Source organism: Blastocystis sp. subtype 4, assembly GCF_000743755.1.
Source record: "Blastocystis sp. subtype 4 strain WR1 chromosome Unknown seqid_0054, whole genome shotgun sequence".
NCBI lineage: Eukaryota > Bigyra > Opalinata > Blastocystidae > Blastocystis > Blastocystis sp. subtype 4.
The window spans coordinates 32,296-44,973 of NW_014569493.1; the positions used below are offsets into that span (position 1 = coordinate 32,296).

At 40.2% G+C, this 12,678-nt stretch overlaps 8 protein-coding genes across 8 annotated transcripts; 3 read left to right on the forward strand and 5 right to left on the reverse strand.

Moving 5' to 3' along the window:
- Positions 1-25: 25 nt before the first annotated feature.
- Positions 26-915, reverse strand: JH06_1253 (phosducin-like protein 3; the record flags this gene model as incomplete). The annotated part of the gene is made up of 7 exons (XM_014673172.1): positions 26-215; positions 246-389; positions 416-547; positions 577-623; positions 653-751; positions 782-857; positions 890-915. 7 exons carry the CDS (start codon positions 913-915, stop codon positions 26-28), a joined length of 714 nt encoding a protein of 237 aa, XP_014528658.1.
- A 198-nt stretch (positions 916-1,113) lies between these two features.
- Positions 1,114-1,793, forward strand: JH06_1254 (hypothetical protein; the record flags this gene model as incomplete). Its single annotated transcript, XM_014673173.1, has 3 exons — positions 1,114-1,264; positions 1,296-1,608; positions 1,640-1,793. The coding sequence occupies 3 exons, from the start codon at positions 1,114-1,116 to the stop codon at positions 1,791-1,793; spliced, it is 618 nt and encodes a 205-aa protein (XP_014528659.1).
- A 1,058-nt stretch (positions 1,794-2,851) lies between these two features.
- Positions 2,852-3,475, reverse strand: JH06_1255 (hypothetical protein; the record flags this gene model as incomplete). Its single annotated transcript, XM_014673174.1, has 3 exons — positions 2,852-2,968; positions 2,999-3,172; positions 3,203-3,475. 3 exons carry the CDS (start codon positions 3,473-3,475, stop codon positions 2,852-2,854), a joined length of 564 nt encoding a protein of 187 aa, XP_014528660.1.
- Positions 3,476-3,994: 519 nt separating this feature from the next.
- Positions 3,995-5,880, reverse strand: JH06_1256 (beta-hexosaminidase 1-like protein; the record flags this gene model as incomplete). The annotated part of the gene is made up of 5 exons (XM_014673175.1): positions 3,995-5,059; positions 5,090-5,281; positions 5,312-5,562; positions 5,594-5,723; positions 5,749-5,880. 5 exons carry the CDS (start codon positions 5,878-5,880, stop codon positions 3,995-3,997), a joined length of 1,770 nt encoding a protein of 589 aa, XP_014528661.1.
- Positions 5,881-5,961: 81 nt separating this feature from the next.
- Positions 5,962-8,815, reverse strand: JH06_1257 (putative helicase; the record flags this gene model as incomplete). The annotated part of the gene is given in 9 exon segments (XM_014673176.1): positions 5,962-5,993; positions 6,011-6,047; positions 6,069-6,212; positions 6,242-6,523; positions 6,554-7,648; positions 7,678-7,939; positions 7,971-8,575; positions 8,606-8,732; positions 8,763-8,815. 9 exon segments carry the CDS (start codon positions 8,813-8,815, stop codon positions 5,962-5,964), a joined length of 2,637 nt encoding a protein of 878 aa, XP_014528662.1.
- Positions 8,816-9,316: 501 nt separating this feature from the next.
- On the reverse strand, positions 9,317-9,798 carry JH06_1258 (hypothetical protein; the record flags this gene model as incomplete). The annotated part of the gene is made up of 4 exons (XM_014673177.1): positions 9,317-9,412; positions 9,442-9,490; positions 9,519-9,595; positions 9,628-9,798. 4 exons carry the CDS (start codon positions 9,796-9,798, stop codon positions 9,317-9,319), a joined length of 393 nt encoding a protein of 130 aa, XP_014528663.1.
- Positions 9,799-10,318: 520 nt separating this feature from the next.
- Positions 10,319-12,145, forward strand: JH06_1259 (tRNA (cytosine-5-)-methyltransferase; the record flags this gene model as incomplete). Its single annotated transcript, XM_014673178.1, is given in 3 exon segments — positions 10,319-10,852; positions 10,872-11,531; positions 11,576-12,145. 3 exon segments carry the CDS (start codon positions 10,319-10,321, stop codon positions 12,143-12,145), a joined length of 1,764 nt encoding a protein of 587 aa, XP_014528664.1.
- A 65-nt stretch (positions 12,146-12,210) lies between these two features.
- JH06_1260 (ubiquitin-activating emzyme E1) lies at positions 12,211-12,632 on the forward strand (the record flags this gene model as incomplete). Its single annotated transcript, XM_014673179.1, is given in 4 exon segments — positions 12,211-12,247; positions 12,305-12,444; positions 12,459-12,555; positions 12,583-12,632. The coding sequence occupies 4 exon segments, from the start codon at positions 12,211-12,213 to the stop codon at positions 12,630-12,632; spliced, it is 324 nt and encodes a 107-aa protein (XP_014528665.1).
- Positions 12,633-12,678: the final 46 nt, after the last annotated feature.

Consider the following 12,678-nt stretch of genomic DNA (forward strand, 5'->3'; position numbering starts at 1 on the left):
CAAACAGCGGACCTTTTATGGTACATCACAAACGACGCACATTTGTACGAATGATGTTTCGAGGATCTTCCTCCAAGTCTGTTTCCAATACTCCGGCTTCTTGCAGAACCCATTCAACAATATCAACATTCACCTTTCTTCCTCCGAGATCCTTCAGAGTTGTGATCTGTTTCACAATCGTTCCCTTGTTATAGACAAACAAGGCAGGAAGATTCCTAACTCTCATTCTCAATACACACAAATACTTATCTGGATAGTCCTTAATGCAATCCGTGCTGATCATTTGAACGAATTTGATCATTGGATTCCGAGCACTTACTTGATCGAGAACTTCCTTCAGAATCTTACAATCCATAATAGTAAAAGGTAAAGGTAAAATTAAAACTTTCCTTTCAATGGATATTTATCGTTATACAGGAAAACAACCACCGGATACTCCTGGCTACATTCGGTTACTTGTCGAATGTACTCACTTCGGGAGATGGAAATTAGATAACCAAATTTGTTCTTCTCTGCAGCTTTTTGCAGTTCCTGGATTCGTTTTTGCCTAGAATGAAAAGCACATAACAAAAAAACCGATATTCATTCAACGCAGCAAGGTCATCGTCACTCATCAATTCTTCCTATCATTAAACCAAATAATCTCAATTACATCAAGATCATCTTCTAACTCATCCAAATCACGGCCCTCATAAGGATTCACCTTTTGCTTTCGTTCTTCAAGAACTTCATCCAATGCCTTTTCCACATCCTTATAATGAAACCAATTCATTATTCGTACCTTCTTTCTTGGAACAATACCTCGTTCAGCAAGAATATCTTCCCATTCTGTTGTTTCGTTGGGATCTTTGTGATATCTACCAATCACTCTTTCTCAACTACACTGCACGTTGTTGAGCTTCCGAAAAAGGACATTCAATAATCAACCTCTTTAATAACACACAGAATAAAGGAGTTACGAATTGGATCCCATTCAATCAAATTCCCGCGATCTCCATCTGAATTGGGAAAGGCATTATATGGTCCTTTGGTAACCTTAAGGTTGGCTTACTGTGGATGGATTACGAGAAGACTAATTCGATGGAAGGAAGTAGGGATTCACCTCAACACGAAATGGAGAAACAACCAATGGACATTCCAGGAGGAGAGATTCAGCAATCAGTTGATCCAGATATTGCTCATAGTATGGAGGATGGAGAAGTGGATATGCAACGTGATTGGAAATCAGATGATGAAAATGGCAAGCATGGACATGTATTGGTTGGTTGGTTGATAATAATATTCCAAGACGGTAGATGACGAAGTGGATTATGAGGCATTGTCGGCTGATGAGTTACAGCCAGTTGGTTCCGATTTAGAACATTCGGATGGTGGAGATGATGGTGTAAGGAGAGATGAAGTTCGTTCTGTGGATGAGACTAGGAAGTGGAGTGACAGATCCTATTCGAGAAATGTCTCAAGAGATGCTCCGATTCGTAGAAAACCTATTCCTCGCAAATTGCCTTCTCAATTGCGTTATCCAGGTGTTCCTGCCCTTAACTCTGAAGCCAGTGATTTGGTATACTGCGTCACTCGAAATGTACATGAATTAGATATCATCTTATCCCAGTGAGACGTTTTATTATAGTGATTAGGATAGACATGGCTTATTGGAGTATGTGGACAATGCAGCTCTTGTTCAGACGTGTCAGTTAGCTCCTGAATTAGCTGATCAGATTATGGAACAATTTGATCGAACGTGTAGTCCCACGATTCAGAATCCAAGGTATGATAATGGATTGGATTTTAATTAATTGCGTTATTAGCCTCTTCACATCAAGTTGGGATGTGATAGAATGGAAAAACGCAGAGATTTTGGCGTGTGCAAATCCTTAAAGAGAGATATTATAGAGGAATATTTGCCAATGAAAACTGACTGAAATTCTACCACTTTTGGTTCTCATTGAAACGCCCAATATTTGAATAACTTGATCTTATTTGAGTGTTCTATGATATGTGTTGAATCTGATTTGTAATGATGATTAATTGTTTGTAGTTCATATCTGATGTGTATCACATCTAAAGTGGTCAAAGAGAGTAAGGTGAAACGAGAAGTCATGGAACATGGTGATTCACGAGAGTATCATCGAAATGATCGTGATGGCCGTGGTTATCGAACAGAATATCGAAGAAGATATGATCGAATGGATCGTTTCAGAGATCGTTTTGATCGAATGAGAGATGATCGAATTGATCGTTTCAGAGGTCGTTTTGATCGTATGAGAGATGATCGTGGTGATCGTGTTGATCGTATGAGAGATGATCATCTTGATCGTACTGATCGTGTGAGAGATACTGTGGAGGATCGTGGTAGTACAGATCGTCTTCGAGATTCTCGTAACTTTAGAGAGTATCGAAGAGAACCTCAAACCTTTGGTGATTACCAATCCTATGCTACGAGATTCCGTAGTCATTCTCGTAGTCACTCACGTAGCCATTCACGTAGTCATTCTCGTAGTCGTTCTCGCTTTGATTCTGCTCGTGATGTATTTTCATTCCATGTTATTGAATCGTAGACTCCTCGTTATCAAGTGAATTATGTTCGAGGAATGAGTTCGTATTACTCATCTCGTCGTTCTCTTGTTTATAACAAACACAAATACTGCTTTTCGGGTATAGAAGATGTAGGGCGAGGACTTTGAGAAGGTCGATTCATCCAAATAGAATTCAACATAAACATACAAGCTTGATTATCTTCAATCCATGTTAAGAAAGCAATCTGTTGAGATGGTTTCAATATGTTCATGTAACGATCAACCATCTCTTTCATTGTCTTCATGTTATCATCAATCTAGTCTCATTATCATTATCATCACAGTACTCGAGTCTGAAGTTGGTTTAACATAGACAATGTCTCCTGCAAATTCCGACGCTGTGTACGAATCAAAGCTTTTGCTCCTAGAATCGATCGCTGTTGCTCTGGAGTAAACTATAACTCGACTCACTCTCATTATCATACATTCATCTCACGACAGATCATTGACCAAATGCCACGTTCCTTCATAATTGGATTCGGGAACACTTCATTTGAAGGCAAATCCTGCAGGTCTGTAATGTACTCTCGAAGTGAATCCACTGTCGATGGAGATTCTTCCTTACTCTCATCCCAACTTGTCATCAATGCTTTTGTCAACTACAGTTAATTCTATTCTCTCAACTCTACATTCGTTGGGAGAAGTAATGTCTTCAAACGATCTAAATGATATTTTACCGTACGACGACGTTCCTGTCCATAGTCTTGCCAGGATACAATATACTCCTCCATCATCTGCTTTAACTCAGCTTCGCTCGCTGTATCCTTCATCTCACGCATCTTCTTCAATTGGCGACGACGCTCATTTTCACGATTCTCACCATCCACACCTTTGCGCAGCAAAAATACGAGTTCCTCGTGCTCTTCTCGAAGTCGTTTTACCTCTTCTTCCATCTGTTCCATCTTCTCTCGTTGTCTCTTTCGGCAGTTTCGAGCAATTTCCCTGTTCCGTTCGAGACGCAGTTTCTTTTTCTCCTCACTTGTAAGTACAACATCTATAATCAATCAACATTCTTCTAGTCCTACCTGGATCACGAGATAAAGATGAATCTTTACTACGCTGACTTGCGACGCTAACAGATGAATCCAACGCTGGTTGCTGAGCCTATCACAGTTATTGCTATATATACTCAGTCTACATTCTGTGATGTCCTAAGTTGATTTAGAGAAGACGTTGGCTCTTTCGATGACTGCTGCGGATTCAGGACTGGTCGATCATTATTCAGTGTGAACAAATCTGAATTAATGAGAAGCCAAGAAAAAACATCTATTTGTGAGTCCATTCCCAATCTCCAACCATCATCAACGGATGACATCACTTTCCTATTCTCGCTGTTGCCAGCAACAAAATTAAGCAGATTATCAATCTGCGACATCCTCACCCAACTAATCAATGAAGAACTCTTTATCTCAACAAACACATTACTGCCAATAACAACCACCCTGTCCCAAGGGAGCAGCACGACCCTTCAAATTCAACACAGGCGCAGCTTCAATACCACGACGATTTAACAGACAACGGAATCCAATGATTCGATTCAGTGCAGCGTCCACATCATGCTTCTCACGAGGAGTCCACAAATGTTCTCCCACAGCAGCAGCACGAGGCCAGACTGTGTTAAACCAATTGGAGGTGTCTACAGATTCGGCCCACATACACGCTTCACCTCCCAGAATCTGTTTCTTGCGATCCTCACTCACACCTTGTGTGATATCATTATTGTAGAACACTTCCCAGGTATTATCCAGATCATCCAAATACCATCGTCTTGATATGATCACATTGTATCCCTTCTCCACAATTGATGATACTGGAGTACTACAAAGCCAGATATGAATAATGGCTCGTTTGTCTACTGGAGTTGGAATATGAGTGACCACCTCCTCCCAATTAACAGCTGTCCGATTGAATCCAAATACGATTTGATGAGCACGATCCACTGTGTACTTGTAGGTATCCGTCACAGTCATTTGATTCTTCTCCATCCACTCACGAATACGTGGGGTCTTCTCCCAACAATGTGTATCTACTTCATCACCTCCTAAATGGAAGAAGTCGTCGAAGAAGATCCCAGAATACTTCTCACGACCTGTCATCTCACCAATGAAGCCATCTAGTAAATTGAATGCATTTTCATTCGATGGATCAATTGGTTCTGGACAATCTGTGGATGGACACACTTCAGGATATACAGTACACCAACTCTTCATGTGACCAGGCACATCAATCTCAGGAATCACACGGATTCCTCGCTGACGAGCATATTCAACAATCTCACGCATATCAGCTTGAGTGTAACGTTCATATTGCGTGTATGCAGAATCCCAGAATCGAGGGGCAGTAAAGGACTGAAGGACCTGGGCTTCATTATCTGACAAATGCCAATGCAGAGCATTAAACTTGCTGTAAACTAAAGAATCAATGATCTTCTTAACCACGGGAATCGGAAGGAAATGACGGACTGAATCAATCAACATACCTCGGTGCTAAAGATGAAACAAATGATGGATTCGTACTGGATATGCAGGAGCATCCTGAATATGCCATGGGGCACCCTTCACTTGGTACAATCCTGTTTGCGTGTTGAACATCACCAACTGACTGAACGATTCCAATCCATGATACGCTCCGAAGATAGTATTTGCAGTAATTAGAGCAGGAGAGCCATCTTCAGGAATATACAATTCGTAACTCTCATCAACTCCAAACTATACATTAGGATGATTTGCTAAAAGTACATTCAATGGAACGTCGTAATTCTTAATATCAATTTGAAGTTCCAATAACGCAGCAGTTGTCGCGACAGAGGCACGATTGCTACCAAAAATAAGATCCATATAACGATCCATTGCCATACGAATATCAGAATTATCCATATTTGCAACAAAATGGAAATGATAAGGATCGACTACGATTGTCCTGTCTCCACGTGAATATTCCTTTGGCATTGGCCATATAGGCATCTCAGGTTCTTTTCCAATGTGGGAAGCTAGAATTCACTCTTTTGATACAACTCCCACCTTCATCCCAAATCCAGACATTTGTTGTAGTACTGCGCACAAGAGGCTTTGTAGCACTCTTTAAGTCTCCGAGTTCGTTAAAGGCAACACAGCCTTCTGTGTTCATACAAATAATCTTCAATTCATCAACCTAAACATAATGTTTCATTTCATACTATCACATTCTTATTCCCTGTACTCTTGATAACATTCCCTTCAACGTCGAATCCGCGCATTGCCATATACTTGTGAGGAAGTTCAGCACTCACACATAGGGCAATCAGAATTAAAATCACAGAAAACTTCATTTCACACGAGTATTCTGGTGAAACACAATTCGAATAGTGTTTCGATTATCCCTTTTATGTGAGGATTCCAAACAAACAGAATTACGATTTCTTTCCAATTTTCTGAAGCTTGTCTACTAAACGAACACACTTTTCATATCTGTATCCTCATCTCTTCCATTGCTTTCCTACTCATCCTCAATCTCTACCACTTCATCTTCTTCACAAAAAGCATTCTTCCATGGAAGTCGATCCATCAACACACTGAGCAAATGCACTGGATCCTCCTTCACAATATCTTCCAGTGATGTGTATCCATTGTTCACTAAGATGATGGCTTGTTTCAACTCAATCTACATCACATCAGCTTCATATGAATTACTCCTGCATTAAGTAGAACAAGAGCTTCTGGAGGTACATCTGCAACGACATCCTTCTCAAATGACTTGAAAATCTCGAACAACATATCATAATGCAAACACTCCAGAATATGTAGATTCATATGATAGAATACTTTGCACGACACCTGGATGTTCTGAAGCACTCCTTTGGATAATTGGAACAACTGGCGAGTTCGATCCAGATTATTGAAGGTCAGGAGATCTCGAACTACAAGAGAAAGAAGAAAACGTTTCAATGTCTTTTGTGTCTGTTCATTTAGTGCCTGTTTATGATTCGAGTCTTATATTTTTACATCAGTGCGTGAGCCACTACGTAGTCGATACAATGTGGAAAGTGGGAGAATTGAGCGGTTCACAAACTGGAGTTCAGGTTCTGAGAGATTTGTTTCAATGTAGTCGATGGCTACAGGTAGAGAGACGTTAACATTAAGTGTAATGGGAGTAAGATGATAGAAGATTTGGAACGAATTGCTAATATCGATAGACTTATTCAATGAGGCAAGTGCCAATACTAGAGAATGAACTTCAGAAACATTCATTCCACTCTGGAATACGGCCTGACCCAATTCTGTAACACTCAAGGATACACGCTTGAGAAGTGATTCAGAGTCTTCTAAAGGACTGACCTCTTCTTGGTATGGTAGGACCAACAATATGAAGTGATTATCAACGAGGTCAATAATGCACTTGGCAATCAAATAATAGAGAGATGATTCCGCTTGAAGACAATCTCTGTTGATGGATAGACGGAAGCGAGAAGGATTCGCTAGATATTCCAATCTTACCACTTGGTGAGGAGGAATCATGGGAGAATGGCTTAAATGAGGATAGAACGAATCTTGTGAAAGCAAATTCAGAGCACTAGGAATCGTTTTGACGATTCCAATCGCTACACATTCCAGAATCGCTTTCTTCCAGTATTCTGTAGATCGTAAGAAAGTGTGAAGTTCCGTTCCTTGGTTCTGAACTGGAAGTGAACACTGACAACTACGCATCTGCTTGTAATACGATAGATCATCTCTCTCCATTACGACAAACACTTCTCCTTTCATATCCTGTCCCATTCGACCAGTTCGGCCAATCATCTGTTGATACTCTGTGTTGGTATAAAACTTGTTACAGCGACGAATTCCATCAATCACTACAATATCAACATTCAAATTGACTCCAGCCGAGAGGGTGGAGGTGGCAGCCAACAGACGGACACATCCACTGCGGAAGAGGAGTTCGGCTAAGGATCGCTCTGTCTCCAGCAGACCTGCATGATGTATACAGAGACCATGACGAAGAGAGAAGGCATAGAACGGATCCAGAGGCAGGATAGACTGTTGGTTGAATTGCTGAATGCGTGCTTCGATCTCTTGTTGCTGTTGAACAGTTAATGGAGGCTAGTGATGGATGGCTATGTGATTCCTACCATGACAGACCACAACATACGAACCATCTGCTCACATCGTGCTTTTGTTGCACAGAACATGAGAACGGTAGCTGAATTATCGTGCTGACTCCAAATCCATCGAATCAACTCCATCACCTCATTGGTTTTCTCAGTAAGATTGAGTGTGTGAATGATGGTTTCACTCTCATCTTTCACACACTTGTCACACACACAATACTCAACACGTGCTTTCTCATTGTTGGAGTATCGTTCCTCATAGCTATATCGAATCGCGTGAAGCCTATTTCATTATTCATTCTTTTGGTCTGAACCAGTGCTCAATGGCTTGAGGATAAGGTAATGTAGCCGATAGGAAGATGATTTGCAGATGTGGATTAAAAGCCTTCAACTTGATTACCAGAAGTTCAATTAGATAGCCTCGTTCACTTTCTATGGTTTGCGCCTCATCTACAATGAGGAGATTCACACGAGGAATTAAGCCCTCTGCGACACAGCGATTGATGATCAAATTAGCCTTTTCCACTGTGGAAATAGCAATATCAATGTGTGGATCCAGTCGCTGAGAGCCACTACTGAAGAAACACTCCACAAATAGACCATTGCTCTCACATAGAGCAGATAGGTAATTACGTTTCTCTTCTATTAGAGAGACGTATGGAAGGACGATCAAACATTGACCTCTCCAGTATAGCAAGCGACGAAACATGAGAACCTCATAGACTAAAGACTTTCCAACACCCGTAGGAGCAGTATACACCAGACTCTGTCCTTTGAGAACAGCATCCTTCTCCATAGATAACAAATCAGACTGCCAAGGAAGCAGTGATGTAATACGGTAACGATTATAATACGAATTTATCAACGGTTGTGTGATTCCATAAAACCGAAGATCGGAACGGGGATATTGTGGACAAACCTATAATTACAACATCCATATGAACATTACTGTATTAAAAAAATTGACTTCGCTCATCATACCAAGAATGGGCTTGGCCAAGATACGTTTGTCACGTCTGCATGCAGCAATAGCCTTCTGTTTGAAGAACTTACGACAGGTAATTGACAAATAGTATCTACATTTGACAAAATCAAGAATGAACAACTTCTGCTTCCCTTTAATTCTCCAACCAGAACATTTCGGTGGAGGTGATGACATTCCATGGGAATTCAAAGAAACACAAAATGGAGGGAAAACTAAATGACAGAAGTCTGAAGGATCTCTTGAACGAGTTGTTCATCCTGATGTTTTGCAAATGCATCAAGAATCTGTAATCGGCTATTCTGGTAGAGTTTTCCTTCCAAACAATGCTTGAGAAGCATTATTCCTTCTTTGCGAGTATTATCGTCGGAGTCTGATAGAGTCAATAACAATCTGTCAAGAATATCCTCCACAATAATTCCATTTCTATCTCCATCCATTTCCACAAGGAATCGAATACACTACATTCAAAGTAATAATTACGATTACACAAATGGAATGATATCGAATCAATCGTTGACGATGCGAGAGTGGATGGACCAATAGTCGAATGAAAGACTCTGCTACCATATGGATCTGAGGGAACTTAAGAACGAATTGTTGGAGAGAGGTAACAAGACACAATACAACTTGAGGACAGGGATCAACAAGATAGATACGAAGGAGTTTAACAATATCCTATGCTATATCTTGATTAGGACACTTTACATCGATGTGACGAAAGAGGAATGCGTTGCTGCTTTGTGTGAGTAACAATGCCAATAGTTGCGATATCTACATCCAAACAATAAGAAAATATATACACAAATACGAACTGCCTCAGTTTCATTACTTTTTTGATTCAGAACATTCCTAAATGTCAAACTACGTCATCACTTACTTTTTCACAACTTCAAAGCAGAATTCTGAAATACTATCTCGTTCTTGTTCTTTAACATAATCAAACAACTGGATTGCCTACATGATGACCGAATTCAAGCACTACTAACAATTTGAAAGGATAACTCTCTTGATGTGTCATATTCATCACTATAGAGTAGTTTCGAAAAGAAAGGGAGAAGATGATCATCCTTCACAAAATTCTCGCCTTTTACTTCTTCAAGAATCTTCTTTAATCCATTTCTGCGAACTGCCTTATTTGGAGAAGATAGATCATCCATTCTGAACAGAAATGTTTTATTCTATATACTGTCAGATATTGTACACATTTAAATAAAGTAGTATCAGGACAATAAGTCATGAATCACGAATAGAGAAAAGAACAGCATTGAGACTTCTCAGCGGGTCCCCCACACTGGTACTAACTCAACTCATAATGACTTAGCTTCCTAGATCAGACGGGTTAGGGCGCTTTCCACTAGATACTTTCTTCTTTCACTAACCCCTTTCAACAACACATTCTTATCCTCACATCAGCAATCCTGATAAATACAAATGAAACGGGGTAAAAAATCGCCTCATTCATGGAAGAAACCACGAAGGACGAAAGAAAATACATGGAGTGGTCAAGAAGGTCTAGTTCGCGAAAACAAATACTTTGAACGGTATTATAAACTTCAACATATTGTACCAGAAGATGAATATGACTTGTTTCTGGAGTACTTGGTAAGAACAGAGGAAGAGGTATGATTTCAGAAGAGAGATTTACCAATAACGTTACGGTTGAATGAAACTGATCCTATGCATACCTGTGTTCGAGAGACATTGCTAACAAAGTTCCATTTTGAGGGAAGTGTTGAGGTTGATGGCCAACAAATCACTTGTATTCATCCAATTGAGTGGTATGGAAAGGATAATGCTTTTGAAATTGATGTTCATCGCAGGCGCTTAGGAAAAATCAGTGCTTTTAAGGAGTTACACCAATATCTCATTGAACTAACTCAAAATGGAACGATTGAAAGACAGGAGGCAGTAAGTATGCTTCCTCCTTTGCTCTTGGATGTTCAACCCACTGATATTGTTCTTGATATGTGTGCTGCCCCTGGATCGAAAACATTCCAACTTCTTGAACGGGTTCATGGTCATTCAGGCTTTGTTATTGCGAATGAAGCTGATAGTCGTCGAGCATATATGTTGGTCAATCAGACTGGACACCTTCGAAGCAACAATATTGTGATTACCAATCACTTAGGTCAACAGTTTCCTTTTATAACCGTTGATCGAGTTCTTTGTGATGTTCCCTGTAGTGGTGATGGAACTCTCGTAACTATGCATGTTGCTACTGATTCTCTAGCGCAAATCACCAGAATTATGGTCCAAATGGAATGTGAGTTATGCTCTGACGTTGCATCCTCTTCAGATAAGCATCGCAATGCATGCATTGCATCTTCTGAAGATTGGAGGTCGAATGACTTATAGCACATGTTCTTTGAATCCAATTGAAAATGAGGCTGTTGTGAATGAGATTTTGCGTCGTTGTGCTGGATCAGTTCGACTCGTTGATACTCATTCCTTCCTTCCACAACTGAAGCGATGTCCAGGACTCAATACATGGGTGGTTACTGATGATTCGTTAACTGTGTTCTCCAGTCTAGAGGAGGTGCCTCTATCTCAAAGGAAGTACTACCGTCAGTCAATGTTTCCTTCCTCATCTTTGTCTGATCAACATCTGGAATGGTGTATGCGATTGCTCCCACATCAACAGAATACTGGAGGTTTCTTTGTGTGTTTGCTTGAAAAGATTGGAGAGATTGAGAATGATGAGAATGATGAGTTAGCAGGATCAGTAAAATGTGAACAAGAATTACTGGGACTCCAACCACATAAAGAGACCATCCATACCTGGGATCATGCAGAGTTGGCATTCAAGATTGAGTTGAGTTTAGACAATCCTTTCTATCAGAGTTTTATGGTATTCAGGCTCAGTTCCCATGGGAACATGTTTACTCACGAGGTGATTCGAACCATGTTCAGTTAGGGATTTATCTTCATGTCTAGAACCTTCTCATTGTTCATCCGCAAATCTCCAAACTATGTTTGAAACTACCTCAACTGAATGTTATTTCAACGGGACTTAAACTCTTTGAATTCAACTCTCGTCTTGGTGAATGTCCATTTAGACTTTGTCAGGAGGGATTAAAGCTGATTCGACCATATCTTACGAAGAGGATTGTCCAAGCCCCTCTTGAGGACTTTATTCATGTACTCCAGACTCAACAGAAACCAGAAGAAATCAAGACGTTTTCGGTATCGGTGCAGAAACAGCTAGAAGGTATGAAGGTTGGATCGTGTGTATTTGAGTTGGAACAAGAAGACACGAACCAGGAACAAGAAGACATAAAGCCAAGTCAGCCAGATAGTTATTCTGGTTTGATGTGTGTAGTATGGAGAGGAATCAATAAGTCGGTATATGTGAGACTGGTAATTCGTAGTGTTAATATTCTAGTTTCAGAAATTGAAATCAAACAATATAAACGATTATTGGGGGTTTACCGTGTTTGTTTCGATTTTTGGATTCTTAGGAAAATAACCTATTTCTGCTCTCTCATTCTGGATTTCGGAATATGAGCGACACTACAACAATTGACGAATCTCTGTACAGCAGACAACTGTATGTTCTCGGAGAAGAGGCTATGAAGCGAATGAATGCTTCAAGTGCCCTTATTATCGGTATGAAAGGATTGGGAGTAGAGATTGGTATTGATGAACGTATACAGTAAAGTCTAGCGAAGAACATCATTCTCGCTGGAGTGAAGACTGTTGCTATATACGATAACGAGGCAGCGTGTATCAAAGATATGTCATCCAATTTTTATATTTCGGAACAGGATTTAGGCAAATCTAGAGCGGAAGTACGTCTTATTGGGGTTTTGAACCCTAGGTTTGTCTTCCCAAATTGCGTGAACTAAATTCGTATGTGAATGTGATGCGAAGAGCTGAAGATTTGACTGAAGAGTACATCAAGTCGTTCCGTGTTGGTTCTGGATTTGTGTAGTGATGTTTAGGTTGTAGTAGCAACCAATCTGATGAACAAGGAACAGGAGACTTTGAATGAGATTTGTCACAGAAATCACATTTGTTTCATCGGTGCAAATACCTAT